The following is a 20816-nucleotide window of genomic DNA, read 5'->3' on the forward strand; positions in this document are numbered from 1 at the left end:
TATTTATTTTTAGTAATTTAGTTCTATTTATTTATTTTTAGTAATTTAGTTCTATTTATTTATTTTTAGTAATTTAGTTCTATTTATTTATTAAATATATTTATTTATTTTTTATTCTATTTATTTATTTTTTATTCTATTTATTTATTTTTAGTAATTTAGTTCTATTTATTTATTTTTTATTCTATTTATTTATTTTTAGTAATTTAGTTCTATTTATTTATTAAATATATTTATTTATTTTTTATTCTATTTATTTACTTATTGATTTATTTATTTTATTTATGCGTAACAAATACGTATGATCTCATAGTTATAATAACAATATAACGGTATGACGCGTTTATTGCTTTAAAAAGTCAATCATTCTGCGCAATATCGTTTGCAATTTTAGATTTTGCTAAGAAGCTTATTTGACCCCTGCAATTTGACCTTTGAGCAACTTGAAAAACATATAAATTTCCATCGAAAACCCGGGCCCAAACCGTCGTCATGAATATTTTTACGTTTTCCAAGCCCCTCAAAGAAGTCTAGTTTGTTAGTGGTTAGATTGAGTTAATTTTTTTGCGAATTGCAGTTGATCTTTTAAAACGCAATTAATTAATTTATTTATTTATTAAAGCAAATAAAATAAAATCTTTAGAGCTCATACTTCGATAATTTATTTAATTAAACGCTCGCGTAACTCTAATTAGCGCGAATATGCGACAGTAATTTAAATCGCGAGAGATAATTGATTAAAAAAGGGACAAACACTAATCCAACGCCCCCGCAATTATATGGAAAGATAATGCAATCGTAGTAGCTTTTTGCCTAAAAATTAAAATTAGGCAAAAAAATTCTTCATTTCTATAGCAAAAAAAAAATAAATAAATTAAAATGTTTGGTGTAAATTTGTGATAGTCTATTTAAATGTAAACAAAAAAAATATCAAATCATAAAAAAAATTAATTAATTCAAAATCATTTACCGTAATAATTATAAATAACCTACGTGGTGGTTTTGGGAGGAAATTAATAGAAAAGAAAAAATAAAATTCTAAAATAATGTTAAATCTTGAACAAAGAAAAAAGATAATGTTCGCAGTTTAATCACTCAAAAGTCGGTGTCATATAAAATAAATGTTTTTCAAAAATCATAAAAAAAAAATATATAATGGTGCTGCACATTTTACGTGTGGGGTGCGGAAAATTTAATGACCCAATTCCGTAAAAAAGAAAATAAATTATTGGAAAAGATAAGTGTAATTACTAATTAGCAAAAACTGGAATGTAAAGTGTAGTAGAGCAAAAATAGGCCAGTCTTAATTATAACTTTAATATTACTCTAGTAATATTCCACCAATTTATTTCACTAACTATCTTTTAAAACACTTGGATTTTTTTTAATCATTATTTTACATTATAATAATATTTAATTTAATTTATTTAAATTGTTGGATATGAATTATTTTTATCACGGCTAGCTGGCCTAGCAGTATGCTCTAGTCATTTGAACGATATGTTTGTGTCCGTAGAGGAAGAAAAATAAAAACAATGATTCAAAACAGTGTTTTTAGTTTTTGTCTCCCTCCCCGGGATCATGGGACGTGCGCTAATTTTCAGATAACTGTCCGACCCCAAAAATGGTTCCCAAAAATTTTGCAGATAAATTATTGCTAGCCGGGGGGCTCACCGGAGCTGTTAGGGGGAGACCGCCCTTAGTTCAGGGGGAAAACACCCAGCTCTTTAGCCATAAGTAATGGCGAAACCGTCGCGGTGGGCGGGTAAGCAATATGCTAACCAACTGTTTGACCCCAACAGCTCCGGCCAGCGGCAGCCCCTTTAAGGAAGGGGCGTGTAAGGCTCGGGATGCGTGTCACGTGCCTTTCTGGAATTATTATAGAGTTCTAATGTCTATGGGAGTTAATTTTTTCCAGTGTCGTCTGCTGTATTTATTTTCGCCTTAGCGTTTTGGGGTGTACCGGGACGGATTGTACGTTCGGTGGTAGTTGCAATTGTGATTTTTACGGGTATTGATCTCTAATAACCAAGTGAATTAATTAATTTACATTTTATTTACGTTGTTAAAATTGCCTGAAAATGTACGAAGTTAATCTTTTAGTTCCCGTAGCTATTGGAATCGCTTTAGGGTTCGTTTGTTGGTTGCCTCTCGTGATTGCCTTAGCGTTTTTGTTAGGGGTAGTTGTTTTTCTTGATTATAAATTCGGTTTAAAGTACTTATTCGTTGACGTAAAGGTAAGAAATAAAGTTTGTCACTACTTAATGATATTGTCATGATAATTTATGAAGCGTAGCTATCGAGGTAGTTTAAAAGTACATTATGTAGCTGTAGGAAAAAAAGTCCAGACCAGTCTATGATAATTTAAAGTTTAGGGTATCAATTCAAAGTTTAAAAGTACGTGTAATGTAAGTAGGAAGGAAAAGTCCATTGTACGCTCTTAAAACATGTAGATGTACGCGTATGCTCGTGAAATCATTGATAGCACGAGCATTATACATTTTAAAATGGCCTTCGTTAGACATTGTCATACTTTAACACTAAAAAGCCCCTTGCTGATATCCTCCTTTCGGCATAGGGTTTTTCCTATTATATCACAGCCACTTTCTTTTTTAAGAAAAGTACGGATTCTCTAATTTGTTTATAGTTAAGTTTAAAATCACTTCTATATCTCTTTATATTTCTTAGTTTGATGAAAACAGTACTCAACATGGAGGACAGCTTGTTGCCGATGTTCTTAAAGTGAGACAGATATAATCTCAATGGGGCTTCATAAACTTCAATTAAATGCGATGAAATTTGAAATCAGGCTCATAAAATTGACTATATCTTTACTCTGGTTGGAGGCCACATCTCACCCATACTTGTGGGAGCTGAGAAAAAGGGTATCAAAGTCATAGACACGAGACACGAAGCCACAGCTGTATTTGCAGCTGATGCTGTAGCTAGATTAACTGGTAGTGTTGGAGTGGCAGCTGTAACTGCGGGTCCGGGACTGACAAACACAGTTACCGCTGTCAAAAATTGTCAAATGGCAGAATCCCCTTTACTCCTGATTGGAGGAGCCGCAGCTACCTTACTTAAGGTTGTGATTTGCCAAGGTTACAATCGACTTTAAACTTAAATTATTAAATTCCTCAGGGTCGTGGAGCTTTACAGGACATAGATCAGATATCGTTATTTAAACCTTTATGCAAATTCACGGCTACCGTAACAAAAGTTAGGGATATTGTTCCAACATTAAAGAAAGCATTGAGTATAGCTCAATCCGATACACCTGGTCCCGTTTTTGTCGAGTTCCCCATAGACGTTTTGTACCCTTATCAACTTGTTAAACGCGAATTGGGCGCCAAACAAGAAGGAAAAAGCATTACGCAAAAGATTATTAAATTCTACATGGATCATCATCTAAGAAACCTCTTTGGAGACGCTTTTCTACCTGTTGATATGACACCATTACCCGTTAGAATACCAGAACATTCCAAAAATCAAGGTGACAATGATTTAAAGCCATGGCGTTTGTGGTTTTACAATAAATTATATTCGTGTTGCAGTGAATATTTGCGCGGATCTGATTAGAAACGCGAAAAAACCGCTTATTTTAGTCGGTAGTCAAGCTACATTGCCTCCCATACCCGCTGAAGTTGTCGGGGAAAGGCTAAAGAATTTAGGTATTCCTTGTTACTTGGGTGGAATGTCCAGAGGACTTCTAGGCAGAAATTGTCCGATTCAAATGAGACAGGATCGAAAAGATGCCTTGAGAGAAGCGGATTTAGTTATTTTAGCCGGCACTGTTTGTGATTTTAGGCTTGGTTATGGCAGAGTTCTAAACAGAAAGAGCAAAATTGTGGCTATCAATCGAAATAAGCAACAATTATGGAAGGTACTAAACTCGTAATTTGTTTTTAAATAGACGTTTTTCCTCCGTATGTACCAACAAAATGGCGGCCTTCTCCGCTTTGTTTTGACTAAGGCTTAGCCGCCATTTTCCCGCTTGTACCAACAAAATGGCTGCCCCCAATTTGTTTTGACTAAGGCTTAGCCGCCATTTTCCCCGCTTGTACCAACAAAATGGCTGCCTCCGATTTGTTTTGACTAAGGCTTAGCCGCCATTTTCCCGTTTGTATGATTGTATCATCAAAATGGCTGCCTCCTCCTCTTTGTTTTGACTAAGGCTTAGCTGCCATATTCTTATTTTCATGGAAATTACGGCAATTTCAGAACTCCGATATGTTTTGGAAACCAACTTTAGCTGTTCAAGCTGATATTGGTTCATTTTTATTGGAACTAACTGATATTTTACAAAATGAGTACGTCTGTGATAAACAATGGATAGTTAAACTACGTTCCAGAGATGAAGCCAAAGAAGGCAAAACCTTGTAAAGTTAATTCTTTAAAAAAAAGGAAAGGAATGATTTTGGGGGCCTAATTGTAATCATCTCTACGCAGAAAAATGGCCGAGGATAATGTTGACCAACACTTAAATCCTATCAAAGTATTAACTACTTTGGAAGATTCTTTGAGTGAAAACGCGATATTAGTGGCGGATGGAGGAGATTTTGTGGGTAGCGCCGCCTATATATTGAGACCGAGAGGTCCATTGGGATGGTTAGATCCCGGTGCCTTTGGTACATTAGGAGTTGGCGCTGGTTTTGCTATTGGAGCCAAACTTTGCAGACCCGAATCTGACGTTGTAGTAATATACGGAGATGGATCTGCTGGTTATAGTATCATTGAACACGATACTTACGAAAGATTTAAACTCCCCATTATGTCCATTATTGGTAATGACGCCTGTTGGACTCAAATCAATAGGGAACAGTTTCCATTATTCCAAAGTTCCGTAGCTTGTTTACTCCAGGTAATAATGATTATTTAATTATTTATTAATTAATTTAGCCCGTAATTAATTAATTTATTTCTTATAGTATTCAAAGTATCATTTGGTGGCTGAAGCTTTAGGTGCTAAAGGGTATTTGTTAGACGCTAAAGATGATGGAAAACTTGCAGCCTTATTTCAAGAAGCCAAAGATGAATTAAGAAATGGCAAAAGTGTTTTGATTAACACTTTGATTGGTAAGACAACATTCCGAGAAGGCAGTATTTCCGTTTAGATTAATTAATTGATTTCCAAACAATAAAAATAATATACTTAATTAATATTATATTCTAATCTTAATCAGCCCTCATTCATTCTTGGAAGGGATTAATTAAGCTTTAAAAATATAGATGAAAGTTGTCCCTTCCAAGATAACAAAGGGAAAAGAAAATATTACCAAAAACGGATTTATGGGATAAGAACGTAGGAGTTAGCGAATTCACTCCCCATCCTCGCATACTTTATTGAGAAACTTCGTCTGCTTATATTTTGACTCCACCCACAAATTCTGTATATAGCTACTTCTAGAGATCAAATTTGTGGGTGGAGTCAAAATATAAGCAGACGAAGTTTCTCAATAAAGTATGCGAGGATGGTACTAGAGGCTAAAGCTATGATTCAACGTTCTTATCCCATAAATCCGTTTTTGATATTACCAAATAAAAAGTGAATTTTTTATTTTCAAATGATTTATTTCAATTTGTGAAATGATGCAATGAATATTATATTTACAACAAGATATTTTTTTTCCTTGTAATTCCAAATATATTCTTTACATAACTCAATGTTTTCTCAGATATTAAAAAAAAAAAAGTGTTTATTTTCCTTTTGGTTTGGATTTATTTCCCCCTTGACCACCGCCACTGGCTCCGCCTCTTTGGGCGGAACCACCCCTACCTCCTCCTCCTCTGCCTCCAAATCCGCCTCTTCCCATACCCCTCCCTCTTTGAGGTCCCCCTAAACCGCCTCTTCTAGAGTCTCCCCTGCCTCTTCCTTTGCTGACAATATCTTCCTTGACCATGTCAATAACTTCATCAGGAATTCGAAGGTATTTGATAGTACTTCCTCTAATGTAGCATTCGGGTATCCTCCAGAATTTATCTCCATCCTTTATATAAGGTTAAAGTTCATTATAATTCATGGATGGATGGATGGCTTCTTTCTATGGGCTAGAAAATTTAGGACTTACTCTAGACGTGCAAATAACCTCGCGTAAATTAATATTCATCCAGTTATCGCAGCTGACTAAGTGACCATTATACGTTTCTCCATTCTTAAGCTCTACTAACTAGTTTGGTGCAAATATTTAAATGTAATAATTATAATTTACGTAACGTCAAACTTAAGCCTTGGCATACTTACCATGGGATGGTTTTGAGCCGTTCTTAAAAGGGATAAAGGCAACTGAAATAAATAGTTGTGATTATCCTAGTATATCAATTTTTAATTTGAGTAATTTATAATAATTAATGTTACCATGATTTTATAATATTCCCACTGAAAGACAAATATTATTCAACACTTTCACTCTAAATTGTTATTGTCTTGGATTGAGCAAGCAGACGAAATATGGATTATGGACCATAAATAAGCAAAAAATAATTTTCGTTCACAGTGCTAATAACCGGTACCAAGTTTATCACGCGATGGTGTCGCCATCTCGAAGGCTAGATAAGAAATGTATAAATGCATGTATTCTTGAAATCAGTCAAATTTCCCGCGTTTCCTTTAATGTAGATGGCGCTACTGCAGCAAAATCTTCCGACCCGGGGGGTGTATGAAAAGGGGTGAACAAATTATTTGCATAACCATGTAATTGTAATATTTAACTTAATCATGATACATAACACAGTTTGTCGTCCATTGAGGCTCCGAAAACCAGAAATAAAGGGTTTAAATATGAATTAAATGAGAATTTTTAATATTATTTAGAATTTGAAGTATGTTTATTGCTGTTAAATTGGGTTTAAACTTATTTCAAATAGGCAGTAAGTGAAATTAAATGAGTAAAGGGCTTCTCTTAGTTTTGTTGCCGCGTGGAATACGTTGGAAGAGTTTTTCTGGTTCCAGACTTGACTGCTACACGTGTTGAGGGGGAATCAAGGGGTATATGGAGTTAGATAAGATACAGTTATAATCAAATTTCATATTGAACTACAATATCAAATGTTTGCGACACACTGGATTACTCGACAATTTTCCAATACCAAGGTAATTTAAAGTTATTGATAAAGAATTTACAGTTAATTAATATCTTATCTTCAATATTTAAATTGTCGGGTTAATTTGCATAGATTTGGTTGTGAGAAACAAAATATCCAAAAATTGGTTTATAGAGACGGAAAAAATAAATTTTAATTTATTTGGTGTTTATATAAATGAAGTGTTTAATTGAAGTTTATTCTATCAGACTTGATAAAAATCGCAAGATCTTTCAAGTTTATCATTTTTGATTGATTTATCACCTCGTTCAAAAAAAAATTAGGTCAAAACCTTGAACTTAAATTCACCGCACGATTTTTTTCTTCCTTATTACACGTTTCATGGTAACCTAAGAGCACTATTAAAGGCTACAATATCTTTCTCGCACCCTTTTCATAGTGGTGAAGTTAACATGACTTTTAATTGTCTTTCCATCTTAAAAGGTTACTGAACTTTTCTTAAAAGCTATTGTAATAATTAGGCTTAAGTTTAAATAATTACATGCCTTAAAGAAATGGAAAATAGCTGAAAATTATGGTGGGAAATGTGGCTTTCATTATCAAAGTTCGAAAGGAGCTTATTTTATCTGGAACAGATATATTTCCTCGATTCAGCACCATTTCTTAGCTTTAAACGGGCCAAAAAAGTTCTTTTTGTTTAGTCGGAGTTTTAAAAATAGAACACCAAGTTTAGCGCCGAATTGGTCCTCGCGCGCGGCGAATAAAAAAAAACGCGGCAAAATTTTATATATAAACAAATTATTGAGGTAAGCCCTTTTTAATTTATGTAATATTTATTCACAGTTAGATAAAACATTTGCCAAAAGTCATTAACCTCGCTTTTAGATAACATTCGTCTACTTTCCGGGTAGTTTTATTGAGTAGTGACAGTTTCTCGCGTCTTACAGTGCATTATTCAATGGCGGTATTATAATGGATGCCATTTATGCTTGTATAATATTTCCCGCCAAATTCACGCGCGCGGGAAAAAAGTATATTTCTTAACTCCACGTGATTTGAACGTGCACGAGTCTGTCAGAACCGGTCAAAACCACTGTCAGAACTTTCGATTGCGTTTAATATGACGTCAGATATTCACCATCTTATGATTGAAAGATAGAATAGAGAGTTTTAAGTATTTTTAAAGCCCGTCGTCCACAAATTTTTAAAATATTGGATTAGGCACTGAAGAGACCAACATTGTTTTCATTTAGGCACTAAGCGATGAACTTAATAAAAAACAATTATCGTTAGGACCTTATCAGTGGTGATATGTTCAAAAATAGAATTTTGTTAGATATTTTTCTTTAATAATCAAAGACAGATACAGTAATTTAAAACGGTAATGATAAGGCGGTTATTTTTCTTCTTATGATTTAGTTTATATTTTAGTTTTTTTCTTGGTCCAATTTGCTCGGAGACAGACGTTAAAATTAAACCAGTTTTACTGGGTTCCTTGGTAAATTATTTATTATTTATGTATTAGTTTGTTAATATAATATCTAGTCAAGGATTTCAACAAACAAATAAACCAGCCCCAGTTTCGCTAGACAAATTGCAAATTTATTCAAAGGTTTTTAATATTTTTGACCTATTTAAATTATTTATTGGTTTTCAAGGTCAGATTATACGTAGCTGTCTTTCCTTTTGCCACGTTCTCGATTTTATAAGTTGTACTTGATATTGACGGACGTGGTTTTTCTGTGTTTTCTTTTAGAGATTGTATTCAGAGATGAAAATAGCTATTATAGGTCAAAGCGCCTTCGCCAGCGATGTATTTAAGCTACTACAGTCCAAAGGTCATCAAGTTGTAGCTGTTTTCACGGTACCCGATCAAAATGAGAGGGAAGACCCCTTAGGTATGTTTAAAATCTTTATTCAAAGGGGCTTGCCGGAGCGGTTGGTATGAAGGGGGGGGGTCAAAACGGCAGGTTAGCGTATTGCTACCTGCCAAAGAGCTAGGTGTTTTTTTCGCGAAACTAACTTCACCTCAACAGCTCAGGTGGGCCCTTTAAACTCATTTCCGGGTCATTTGGGTAACTTTCTTTGAAGAAAACTTGGCTAAGACTAATTTGAATTTTATAAAAAAAATAGGCCTATTGTAATTAAAAGACCCTTGACCTTTAACAGCCCAAATAGCCAAAGAGCAAGGGACCAAAGTATTTAAACTAGCTCGATGGCGTTTAAAAGGGAAAATCATACCGGAAGTACTTGAAAACTACAAGTCGGTTCAAGCCGATTTGAATGTCCTTCCTTATTGCACCCAATTCATTCCAATGGAAGTGATTAACCATCCCAAGCACCAATCCATTATCTACCATCCGTCAATCTTACCCAGGCATCGTGGTGCCTCAGCTATCAACTGGACTTTAATCGAAGGCGACAAAAAAGCGGGGTTCACCGTCTTTTGGGCCGATGATGGCTTGGATACCGGACCAATTCTTTTGCAGAAGGAATGCGACGTTGAACCGGATGATACCGTTGACACCATTTACAATCGGTTCCTCTACCCCGAAGGCGTCAAATCCATGGGGGAAGCCGTTGATCTTATTGCAGCTGGAAAAGCTCCGAGGATAACGCAACCGGAAGAAGGGGCCACTTACGACGCCATGTTGAATAAGAAGGAGTTAAGTCAGGTAAAATACTTCCAGATGACGATTTTAAGTTCCGTGGTCGGTTATATAGTAATGGTCCATGATAGATTCACTTTGAAAAACTGACCGCTCAACAACTCCACAACTTTATCCGAGGAATGGACAAGGTTCCCGGTGCCTGGACCACTTTGGACGATCAAGTAGTTAAAGTTTACGGATCTAAGTTATGGACCAAATCGGCGCCAAGCGGTGGAATAGAGGTCAAAATAGAGGGTATGTCCAAACCAGGGTTAGTTCACAGCGAAGGACTCTTACTTGCCGGAAACGACGGGGGACTGGTCAACGTCACCAAATTAACCCTGGAGAATGGAAAAATGATAGCCGCTAGCAAATACGGACAAGCGGACGAAAATAGTGACGTCGAGTTGACCGAGGAGGAGCTTGCGTTACAAGATACCATTAAAGTAAGTCATCATTTAGACTTCAGCGTCCTTCTGTATGTAAGTACTGGTCCTTAACTGTCCCTCGATCGTAATTATAGAGTATTTGGGTAGCCATACTTAGAAAAGAGGTTGAAACTGAAACGGATTTCTTTAAAAGTGGCGCGGGTTCCATGGATGTTGCGCGGTAAGAATGCGAATTGGCTAGCTTGGGGGTCAAAGTTCATTCCACTAATTTTGAACCTTTAAAGTCTTGTGGAAGAACTAAAAGAAAAATGCAATGTTGAGATCGAAAACGAAGACGTTTATATGGCCACCGTTTTTGAGGATTTCGTCAAAGCCGTTGTATTAAAAAGTCGGGGCGGTTCCGGTTCCCCTAAATTGGTGTTTGAACCAGTTCATTTAAATGTCAATAATATGGATGTTAGTTTCGCGACTCAGTTGTTCATAAACAACCAATTTATCAACAGCGCAAGCGGAAAAACATTGAAAACAATCAACCCTACCGACGAATCGGTGAGATATTCATTAGGCTTAGCGTATTAGGCCTATTATTAAGCCTATTTATGAAATAAAAATAGGTCATATGCGAATTTCAATGCGCTGGTAAAGAAGACGTAGATCAAGCCGTACAAGCCGCTAAGGTAATAACCATATTTAATAAAGTATTAATTTAAGTAATTAAGTAAGTAATTAACATTTTAATAAGTCAGATTGCCTTCGAAGAAGGTGAATGGGGGAAAATGAATGCCAGGGACCGCGGGCGACTCATGTACAAGTACGTATTGTTTTAATTATACAGGGTGTTACAAAACAGGGTGTTACGAAACAGGGTGGTAGGACCGAAGGACAGTGGGATGGTTCTATGGCCCTGCACTTCGATCCTACCACCCTGTTTCAAAGTAGGCCAATTGGGCCTATTTTTAAGTATCTCAATTCCATCAGACTAGCGGATTTAATGGAGCAACATAAGCAAGAATTAGCCACAATCGAGAGTATAGATTCAGGGGCAGTTTACACCCTAGCTCTTAAAACTCACGTTGGCATGTCAATTGACACCTTCCGTTACTTCGCGGGATGGTGCGACAAGGTTGAAGGGTCAACCATTCCCATCAACCACGCTCGCCCCAACAGGAATCTCACCTTCACCAAGAAGGAACCAATAGGGTTAGTACTTTAATACAATCTTTGACCCCCCCCCTTTTGAACAATGAGGACCAATTTATCAATACACATCAGTGTTTGCGCTTTGGTAACTCCGTGGAATTACCCCCTAATGATGGTCGCCTGGAAGATGGCCGCTTGTTTGGCGGCTGGTAATACTTGCGTCTTAAAACCGGCTCAAGTATGTCCTTTGACGGCGCTGAAGTTGGCCGAACTTAGCGTTTACGCCGGATTTCCTCCTGGTGTTATCAATATCCTGCCAGGAAGAGGAGGCGAGTGCGGTCAAGCTTTGGCTGACCATCCATACGTCAGGAAGTTAGGATTTACCGGATCTACGCCAATTGGAATGCAGATTATGAAGAGGTCAGATTTTTAAATTATCTTTAACGGGGGTCAAAGGACGTGGATAGTCGGTTATGGTGGACCTTTGAGGGACAGTTTCGTCTGCGAAGTTTAGTTATTGTTGACCTTTGAGGGACAGTTTGGTCTGCGAAGTTTAGTTATTGTTGACCTTTGAGGGACAGTTTGGTCTGCGAAGTTTAGTTATTGTTGACCTTTGAGGGACAGTTTGGTCTGCGAAGTTTAGTTATTGTTGACCTTTGAGGGACAGTTTGGTCTGCGAAGTTTAGTTATTGTTGACCTTTGAGGGACAGTTTGGTCTGCGAAGTTTAGTTATTGTTGACCTTTGAGGGACAGTTTGGTCTGCGAAGTTTAGTTATTGTTGACCTTTGAGGGACAGTTTGGTCTGCGAAGTTTAGTTATTGTTGACTTTTGAGGGAGTGGATGGTATTTGAAGGTCAATTATAGTTAGTCTCTCAAGGTCATTTATGGGTTGATCAATTTTCAGTTGCGCCATTTCGAATTTGAAAAGATGTTCGTTGGAGTTGGGTGGAAAATCTCCTTTGATAATTTTTTCGGACTGTGACTTGGACAAAGCCGTTAGACAGGTTAGTGCTCCGCCATTTTTCATTTCACCCCTTCTCCCCCTCCCCTCTTCCCCAATTCAATCTAATCCTTAACATCCATATTTCACTAGCATTTTTCCAAATGACGGAAGTTTTTCTTGATTCTTCCCTCCTTTTGCTTTTAAGACGACATTTAGGTCTAAAAATCGATTTTAGGCTTTTCTTTCAACATCTCTTTCCTCTTTCGGTCCATTTGTCATTCATTCTTTCTTCGAGGGGTGGGACAGAGCCTGAAAAGTTCTTTATAACGCGATCGATTTAGGAATTTATTTTATAAAGTATCCGACCCCTTCGCTTCCTTTCTTCAGCTCGTGAGACTGAATCCCAAAAGTTTTGAGTTTTGCTTTCACGTGATTAAAGCTCTATTGCAATTTCCGATTGGAGTTTACTAAGGGTTGGCAGATACTTCGTTTCCGTTTTGTTACGGTCTATAGGAGAATGAAACCGGTGCCATTACCGTACTTTTTTCTTCTTCTTCTTTTTGTGCACAGGGAATGGGTAGCGTGTTTTTCAACAAAGGAGAAAACTGCATAGCGGCTGGAAGACTTTTCGTCGAGGAATCTATTCATGATGTTTTCCTTAGCAAAGTGGTGAGTTTTCAATACTTTTTATCGATATTTTTTTATTTTCTTGGCGTCTCGGTCCATCGTTATTCTATGGAATATCGGGGTTAAAGAAGCCTACTGATTTTAGTTTAATTATTATAGTCTATTTTTCGTCTACTGAGTTTAATCTATTCTTTCGTCTATTGATTTTAGTCCATTTATTTTGCTCTACTAATTTTAGACTACTGATTTTGGTCTACTAGTTTTGGTCTACAAATTTTAGCCTACTGATTTTGGTCTACTAGTTTTGGTCTACAAATTTTAGCCTACTGATTTTGGTCTACTAGTTTTGGTCTACAAATTTTGGCCTACTGATTTTGGTCTACTAGTTTTGGTCTACAAATTTTAGCCTACTGATTTTGGTCTACTAGTTTTGGTCTACAAATTTTAGCCTACTGATTTTGGTCTACTAGTTTTGGTCTACAAATTTTGGCCTACTGATTTTGGTCTACTAGTTTTGGTCTACAAATTTTGGCCTACTGATTTTGGTCTACTAATTTTGGTCTCCTGATTTAGCCCATTTATTTTAGTCGACAATAGCATATTTTACCGAATATTCATGATTTAACGTACAAATCAGGTTGAAGAAACGAAAAAAATGGTCATTGGTGACCCCTTGGACAGGTCAACGGCTCATGGACCACAAAACCATAAGTAGATAACTTATTATTACCCATCATTACATTAGATACATTTAGGTAAGACAGGATAAAGCATAAATATTTGAAAACAAAACAATTAGAGCTCATTTGGACAAATTGGTGGAATACTGCGACACTGGTGTTAAAGAAGGCGCTAAACTGATCCTGGGAGGCAAGAGGATGAACCGTCCGGGATTATTCTTCGAACCAACCATCTTTACGGATGTCGAAGATCACATGTTCATCGCCAAAGAGGAATCATTTGGACCTATTATGATTATATCCAAGTTTAAAGATGGGTAAGTCTCTCGAGACCAACTCTGTCTTATGTCCTTATATCTTAACTCCCCATGGGGTCATTTTTTGATGAATAACGTGGTCTGGTCTTTAAGGCGCCATGTCCTCTTAAGCGAGGCTTAGAAGTACTTAGCTCTATGTCTATATAAACTTATCGTTAATCGGTCTTTCCGGTGGCTATGTTTTCTTCTTCTTGTTTTCCGTCTTTTCGCGGTGGTCCCATAGGGATGTCGATGGTGTTTTGAAGCGAGCTAACGCGACGGAATTCGGTCTGGCCTCTGGTGTATTCACTCGGGACATCTCAAAGGCCATGTACGTCAGTGAACGCATCGAAGCTGGTACTTGTTTCGTCAATACTTACAACAAGACCGACGTCGCCGCTCCTTTTGGTGGATTCAAGCAATCCGGATGCGGAAAAGACTTGGGTATGTACCACATTTCGTCTAGTAATAGTTAGCGATTGAAGTAAGGTTTGGTTCCGTAAGAAGTAAGTTGATTGAAGTAAGATTGGGTTCCGTTGGAAGTAGATTCCTTGAAGTAAGGTTGGGTTCCGTAGGAAGTAGATTCCTTGAAGTAAGGTTGGGTTCCGTTGGAAGTAGATTCCTTGAAGTAAGGTTGGGTTCCGTTGGAAGTAGATTCCTTGAAGTAAGGTTGGGTTCCGTTGGAAGTAGATTCCTTGAAGTAAGGTTGGGTTCCGTTGGAAGTAGATTTATTTAAGTAAGGTTGGGTTCCGTTGGAAGTAGATTTATTGAAGTAAGGTTGGGTTCCGTTGGAAGTAGATTTATTGAAGTAAGGTTGGGTTCCGTTGGAAGTAGATTTATTGAAGTAAGATTGGGTTCCGTTGGAAGTAGATTTATTGAAGTAAGATTGGGTTCCGTTGGAAGTAGATTTATTGAAGTAAGATTGGGTTCCGTTGGAAGTAGATTTATTGAAGTAAGATTGGGTTCCGTTGGAAGTAGATTTATTGAAGTAAGATTGGGTTCCGTTGGAAGTAGATTTATTGAAGTAAGATTGGGTTCCGTTGGAAGTAGATTTATTGAAGTAAGGTTTGGTTCCGTTAGAAGTAAGGATATTTCTCTAGAAGTAAATTAGTTGAAGTTACGAGCGATTGATTTTTCACTTCTAAGTACAAACTTTGTTTGTTAACAGGCCGTGAAGCCTTGAACGAGTATCTCAAAACGAAAACAATCACGATAGAGTATTAACAACAATTTTTAGTAGGTATTAAAAAACAAAATGGCCGCCGCCACCGAGTACACCAATTAACCACGTCCCCTTCTCTTAATTCCAAAACGCAGATAATATTAATGGTTTTATATTTTTAACATTGGTTTAACGACTTCCAGACAAATAAATAAATATTATATAAGTCTCTGTTTTATTTGTTTGTCTATCTATTAGTAACGCTTCTGAAAATATTAAATATTGGTTGTAACAGTAACAGAAGTTAATCACTTGAGGTAAAAGTAATTTTGGTAAGAAAGGTTTCAATTGATCCAAATGGCTCCCCTGGTGGTACAGAAGGATGGGGGATGAGTTTGTTGTCTCTGTCACGTTGTTTGGCAAATACGACGACACCTTGATAAACTACCAGAAAGCCAAACAATGGACAGAAACGGGACAAAGGCGTGTATAGTTTTTTTTTTAGGTCGTCAATTGATTATCAAAATAACCTCACCGTAAAAACTGAGCTAGAGAAGGTATAGAACACCATTCGCTGTGCTACAAGGTTAAACTGATACTTAATCGAATAAAGTGTAAGGTTCATCGTTAACCTTGACCTTTTTTGACCTTTTCGCTTTCCCACGGTAAGTTAGTTTGTGGTAACTAATTTATTTTCATTTGATTGAAAGAAAGTCATTTAAAGATATCTATGTTTGGGAAATACAAATTATTATTTTTTTTCTAGGTTGAGTGTTTAGGTTTAGGTACTGCTCTAATTTTTGATATGGGAGGGAAAATAGCCATTAAAAATGGTCGGTGGCAGCGCGCGTAAAAGGTAATTCTAATAGTAAAACGTGTCTGGTTTTCTAATGTCCGATTTTGCAAAGCCCCATAGCTTGCAGAGTCGCTGGAGGCGGGATTTTTTTGGACCCTGTACTAACTAGAGAGTATAAATCTAATCTTGCTGACCACACACACATATACCTTAAAAACAAAAGTGGACTAAAGTCAATTTTCTTATAAGCGCAGCGTAGAAAATTGAATTTGAAATATTAATATTCGTTAAGCCTTGGTTTTTTAATTTTTTTTTTACAATTCGCGCGCTTTTAATAATTCTTGTTGTCACGTGCTTTGTGAACAAGGTGTGAAATAAGACCCCGGTGTCTGCAATAATTAAACCTGTACCCCTTTCTATGCATTTAAGTTGGAGCATAAGTTTATAAGATATTGAACATATCTTATAAACTTATGGTTGGAGCTATTAAAGTAGTCCTTGGGACCAGAGAGGCTCGGGTTTTGAACTAATGGAGTGGTCCAGCGAATTAATAAACTTGTTTTTGACTTGTAGACTGTATCCCTTCCTCTGGGCGCGCTGTTGTAAGAAGGGATACGGTTCGCGCCCAGTAGGGAGATGACACTGAGCTAAGAGATAGAAGGGTGTGACGTTTGCGTATGTAGTACTGCCATTACGCCTTAAGCCTTTGTTTGAAATTTCCCGGCGATCAGATTAAGAATATCTGGCATAACTCGCTAAGCCTAACGCGTGAAACAAAAGAATAAGCATGTCACGCGATTACGCTTGGTAGCTTATATTCTGAATACAGTGGCTAAGCATTTTCTCTGGGTCATTCGATAAACACACAGTCACTCGCACCACACAAGACTCGACTCGGCTGGTTTAACGAAGAAAGAAAAATTTTCCGAATCTATAAAATGTCCGGAAACACGTACTGTGAATGCAGTACACTTCTTTCCTTTTATATTATGGGAGGGGATTACTCTATTGGTCGGCCAGTAGCTCGCATACGTCGACCATGTTATAGATTTATTCTTTCCCACATGCAGCGGGGACAAATACTTTACTCCATAAAGTACGCGACAGAACTCGGGACAACCACCAGTAGGTCATACTAGTCAAAAATGTAATTATTTTTTCGCCATGGCTAAATTTCCCCCATTAAAATCTGAGGTCACTGAAGTTGCGATTTAAAATAAAACAAAATAAAAAATTTGGCGGGAAAACAAGAAAACATGAGTCTGAAAACACGCCATAGCTAATTTTGAACCTCCGTCGCGAGTCAGTAGAAAAATCGCGCTTAAAAAACGAATTAGTCAGTGTCATCGCGGTCATAGTTGAAGTTGTGTTAATTAACCCCCGGATAGAGTTAAAGTTTTGATTACTAATTAACTAATTAAAAACACTATGGAATACTTCTCATAAAGTCGCAACCGTTTATCTTAAGTATTTATTCATCAAAATGATTAAAAGAGGATATTCACTAAGCCTTGGCTTCAAAACTTTACACCATGTTTTCAAGTGGCATGTTTTGAGTTGAGGCCTTTGTTAAAACTAGTTTAGTATTAGTACTACGTATTCACCACCATGGATACGCGTGATTTTGGTGACAATTCAATTTACTCGAGAATGGAAGAAGAATACCGCTTCCCCAACACTGCAACTGTGGGTGAAACACCATTATCCGTGGAACGACTTGAAGAAGAGGTCAGAGGTGCCCAAGCCAGTATCGCAGCCAGTTTACGAAACGGAGATACAACCGGTGTAGAAAAGGTGGAAATTGTGGCCATTACAGTTAAAAAGAAGGCCACTTACTGGGAACTACTGAAAAGACATCGTACAGGAACCATTGTGTTATGCGCTGTCTTTTGGAGCTTCGGTTTATGCGTTGGATTTTTGGGACCAACTCTTTTGGATTTGGGTTGCAAAACGGCAACCATTTTCCCAACATTGTCATGGATATTTTTCAGTCAGACTTTGTTCATTTTACTGGGATCTGTCGTCGGAGGATTTCTAATGGCTCGGTGAGTTTTTACCTATAATTACCCAGTTACGTTTAGCCAACGAGATATTTTGTCAACAATGAATAGGTTTATGCAGAAGATGATTGGTTGGAGGGGTAGATACCATAGTAGACATTTCTGCAGTCCTATAGAGCTATTTCAGTGGGGGAAAAATTTCGTCTGCTACGAAAATTGGGCCTGCCTTTGAGTGTAGGGCGGACATTTTGTGAGGGTTTTCTCTATGGGCAAATAGCATTGGTGACGTAGCCCTTACCCCCTCTGAAATAGCTCTATACCATAGTAGACATTTCTGCAGTCTTATAGATAAAGGGGCTACGGAAAAATCCTTCCCCCTCTATCAGCTTAAACTTCAGTGCAGTGTTGTCAGGCCCTTTGTGCATGAGCAAAGTTGGTTTTGGTAAAGTACTGAGTGAAGTCTTTCTCTCTGCAATCAATCTCTTGTCTCACCAACGACCTGGCAACACCAGGGGAATGGAAAAACTATGTTTACTGTATCGGGGTTCGCGCCAAAACAAGGACACGCAGTCTGCCGAAAATACTCAATAAGTACACCAAGTTTAGCGACATTACCGCGAAACGCCTTTATTTACTTCGTGAAAATGTACTTCTAATGTTGTGTACGCTCAAGGGGAATACGCGCAAGGTTACGTAAGGAAAAATAGCATTCGGCCATTATATAGGGTCTCTGAAAAATCGATCTTTAGCACGTCTCCTGACTCCAAAAAATAGCTTAGTGTCGCGAACGAAAACCCACGTTGGGAGAACGGAGCGTGCACTCAGCGAAGACGTTTTTTTCCCGCATTTTCTTCTTTTGGCAAGACAGCGAACGTCCCACTTTAGACATCAATGTTTACTGTCTTTTACGGTCCCAGGGATTACTAAGCTCTTTGCCAAATGCCCCGTTAACTGATTATATCTACGAAAAAAGATCTTCCTAGCCTCTCTTTCTCTCTCTCTATCCTATAAGATTACAATCACCAGGAATGCATACAGATAAAAGGAATCATTGTGTACACAGCCATTTTCACTCGACGTATCTAGGCGGATTTTGTGGGAAGAGCTAGACTAGTCATTATGTATGACGAATTTTACATCACGAATAATTTATCTAGCCGCCTTACGTCCGCTTAGGAATTCGCTTTGTCACCAAACAATGAAATCACAGTTAGAAAGACGTCAGAATTATGACACGTGACGGGTATTAAGTTCTCAAGCCCGGCCCACAAAACCCGCATAGAAATTAACACGGGATATGTAGGGTCACGATGGTTCCTATTATCTGTATGTATTCCTGGAATCACATTTAGAGACTGCAATGACAATCATAGTTTTTTAGCTTCGTGGAAAACGTGAAAATTCCTATACTTATTCCAATAGGAAATTTCGCGTTTTCCAAGAAGCTCAAATACTAGCGTATTTTTTTGACTATCCAGATGACCTTATTTCTTGTTAATTACCTTTAATAAATTAAGGATAACCTTTTTTGACCTCTATATATATGTATGTACATACTGTAATGATTGCGTACCATTTTTATCGCCGTATCGACGTTCGGTTTTTACGCTCATTTTATGTACATGAATGAAAAAGACGAAAACGCCCTTAAAGGGGTATAGGAATGATGTCAGTTTAATATCCCTTGACTCTAATTAAAGCCTAATTTCAGGGTATTTAATATTTACACCGTGTCGTGTACAGTCGGTCTTTTCTCCGGTAGGTAAACACCATGAATGTTATAGCGTTGCGGATAAGGTATATAAGGAAACCAGTATTTATTTATTAATTAATTTGTCGTATCGAATTCGTTGTTATACAATCCCTTTAAAACTATAGCTCGTCATCATTCTTTATTCCTAAACACGGAACCCTCTTGTCACGTGGGCCCTTTTATCTTCTTATAAATTCTATACCGTGACCATACGCAATTCGGGGGGGGGGGCGGTAGATCATAGTTGTTCAAGCTGTTCTTAACTCGAACTTGCGCGTGTCCATGATTTTGATAAACGCGTTTTGAAAGGTGGAACTCTTAAACGTCGGACGCAACGCAATTTAGTACAGGCGAAGGCAGGGCGTCATGCGCAAACGTTCTTGCCTTCTTCTGTACTAAATTGCGTTTAGTTTATGAATTCCACCTTTCGACGTAAAAGGGTTGTAGGCAATAATAAAAATAATAAATTTATTTCCCATTTGAACATGGTGGCAGCCAAGTAAAGGAGAAACTCCTAATACAAGCTTGGCTACCAGTACAATCACAAAAGATAAAAGATAAACAGATTATATTAACCCTCAGTATTGGGACATACAACAGTGTCTAAGCATTGCCATTCGTCTCTGGGCACTCTCGTGCATGATACAAAGAGACTACAGCGCAGGCGCCATAAAACAAGACTGTGCATGGAAGGCAGCGTTTTACCTATATACGTGTATTTCCCTCTTAGTTATATCGAAATAGTCTATTGCCTATAGAGAGCTTACAGATGGGATAATTGTACGTCACAACCTCCCAAGTCTTACCGCTGTTCTGGTAGCCATATTGGGTGGTCTCGGCTTAATTCCTGCTTTAAACCCACCACCAATATGGCAGCGTAAATTATGTCACGAGACTCAGCTCCTCCTCCAACTGAAAGCTCTCTAATGTGAATTGCAGCTAGCGCCGTCTGCTTGTGCCAGTCACGTGACGTGTTTCAGCTGTTTGCGAAAGTCTCGTAGGTATTAGAAAGGTCAAAAACGTAACGCGATAAAGGTCATCTATATTAAATCACTATTTACAGTAAAGGAAACAACGTTACATGAAATATTCAATATATACGCCCCCGATGAGATTGTTTTCAAGATCGTTGAAAATTGTGTTTTCTCCCCTCTCCTCTTAGGATGTTCCGAATCTCTCTTTTTTTTCCCAGCTTCTTCCAATCCATCTTCCTTCTCTAGCTCCCGCATTCTCTTTCGCTCTCTCTTCATTCCTTTTTAAATTTTATGAGCTTGTTCCCCGTTCTCTTTTCTCGTCATCCCATTGGTTCCTCGCTAACCCATGCACATTGTTTCGATT

At 37.6% G+C, this 20816-nt stretch overlaps 4 protein-coding genes across 8 annotated transcripts in view; 3 read left to right on the top strand and 1 right to left on the bottom strand.

The window, feature by feature from the left end:
* Positions 1-1931: 1931 nt before the first annotated feature.
* Positions 1932-5704, top strand: Hacl (2-hydroxyacyl-CoA lyase). 2 transcript variants are annotated; one of them, XM_089868860.1, is made up of 8 exons: positions 1932-2237; positions 2689-2742; positions 2810-3085; positions 3142-3493; positions 3555-3883; positions 4222-4379; positions 4450-4861; positions 4929-5704. In XM_089868860.1, exons 1-8 carry the CDS (start codon positions 2082-2084, stop codon positions 5112-5114), a joined length of 1923 nt encoding a protein of 640 aa, XP_089724986.1. In that variant the 5' UTR covers positions 1932-2081; the 3' UTR covers positions 5115-5704. The 2 variants fall into 2 exon arrangements, with proteins under 2 accessions (XP_089724986.1, XP_089724985.1); XM_089868859.1 differs by lacking the exon at positions 1932-2237 and adding an exon at positions 2441-2621.
* On the bottom strand, positions 5551-6494 carry LOC149691548 (U6 snRNA-associated Sm-like protein LSm4). The gene is made up of 4 exons (XM_089868864.1): positions 6356-6494; positions 6242-6283; positions 6069-6167; positions 5551-5987 (listed from the first exon to the last, which is right to left on the bottom strand). Exons 1-4 carry the CDS (start codon positions 6356-6358, stop codon positions 5697-5699), a joined length of 435 nt encoding a protein of 144 aa, XP_089724990.1. The 5' UTR covers positions 6359-6494; the 3' UTR covers positions 5551-5696.
* A 4-nt stretch (positions 6495-6498) lies between these two features.
* LOC149691549 (mitochondrial 10-formyltetrahydrofolate dehydrogenase) lies at positions 6499-15155 on the top strand. Of its 4 annotated transcripts, XM_089868855.1 has the most exons (17): positions 6499-6819; positions 6904-7090; positions 8798-8939; positions 9211-9716; positions 9782-10138; positions 10216-10301; positions 10366-10630; positions 10696-10758; positions 10828-10892; positions 11060-11281; positions 11354-11641; positions 12126-12225; positions 12735-12833; positions 13429-13502; positions 13591-13788; positions 14012-14211; positions 14936-15155. In XM_089868855.1, exons 2-17 carry the CDS (start codon positions 7046-7048, stop codon positions 14989-14991), a joined length of 2766 nt encoding a protein of 921 aa, XP_089724981.1. In that variant the 5' UTR covers positions 6499-6819; positions 6904-7045; the 3' UTR covers positions 14992-15155. The 4 variants fall into 4 exon arrangements, with proteins under 4 accessions (XP_089724981.1, XP_089724982.1, XP_089724983.1 ...); XM_089868856.1 differs by lacking the exons at positions 6499-6819; positions 6904-7090 and adding an exon at positions 7482-7847; XM_089868857.1 differs by lacking the exons at positions 6499-6819; positions 6904-7090 and adding an exon at positions 8416-8539.
* Positions 15156-17298: 2143 nt separating this feature from the next.
* The window catches only part of LOC149691550 (solute carrier family 60 member 1-like), a 30449-nt gene continuing 26931 nt past the window's right edge, over positions 17299-20816 (top strand). The window contains exon 1 of the mRNA XM_089868867.1: positions 17299-17770. Within this exon, the coding sequence (XP_089724993.1) occupies positions 17334-17770 (437 nt within the window). The 5' untranslated portion in view covers positions 17299-17333. The remainder of the gene's footprint in view (positions 17771-20816) is intronic.

This window comes from Phalangium opilio, unplaced genomic scaffold (genome assembly GCF_054372755.1).
Source record: "Phalangium opilio isolate 3A_F unplaced genomic scaffold, DU_Popi_V2 ptg000025l_1, whole genome shotgun sequence".
Lineage (NCBI taxonomy): Eukaryota > Metazoa > Arthropoda > Arachnida > Opiliones > Phalangiidae > Phalangium > Phalangium opilio.

What these genes read in the sequence shown, in the direction of transcription:
- Hacl (XM_089868859.1), top strand. Translation starts at nt 2,454, where the DNA reads ATGTACGCGTATGCTCGTGAAATCATTGATAGCACGAGCATTATACAT. An exon ending in CACTTTCTTTTTTAAGAAAA is followed by an intron (nt 2,622 to 2,688) that starts GTACGGATTCTC and finishes TATATTTCTTAG; the next exon opens with TTTGATGAAAACAGTACTCA. An exon ending in ATAAGCAACAATTATGGAAG is followed by an intron (nt 3,884 to 4,221) that starts GTACTAAACTCG and finishes CGGCAATTTCAG; the next exon opens with AACTCCGATATGTTTTGGAA.
- LOC149691548 (XM_089868864.1), bottom strand. An exon ending in CGGCTCAAAACCATCCCATG is followed by an intron (nt 6,168 to 6,241) that starts GTAAGTATGCCA and finishes GCACCAAACTAG; the next exon opens with TTAGTAGAGCTTAAGAATGG. An exon ending in AGGTTATTTGCACGTCTAGA is followed by an intron (nt 5,988 to 6,068) that starts GTAAGTCCTAAA and finishes CCTTATATAAAG; the next exon opens with GATGGAGATAAATTCTGGAG.
- LOC149691549 (XM_089868855.1), top strand. Translation starts at nt 7,046, where the DNA reads ATGTTTGCGACACACTGGATTACTCGACAATTTTCCAATACCAAG. An exon ending in ATAAGAAGGAGTTAAGTCAG is followed by an intron (nt 9,717 to 9,781) that starts GTAAAATACTTC and finishes GGTCCATGATAG; the next exon opens with ATTCACTTTGAAAAACTGAC. An exon ending in CATGGACCACAAAACCATAA is followed by an intron (nt 13,503 to 13,590) that starts GTAGATAACTTA and finishes CAAAACAATTAG; the next exon opens with AGCTCATTTGGACAAATTGG.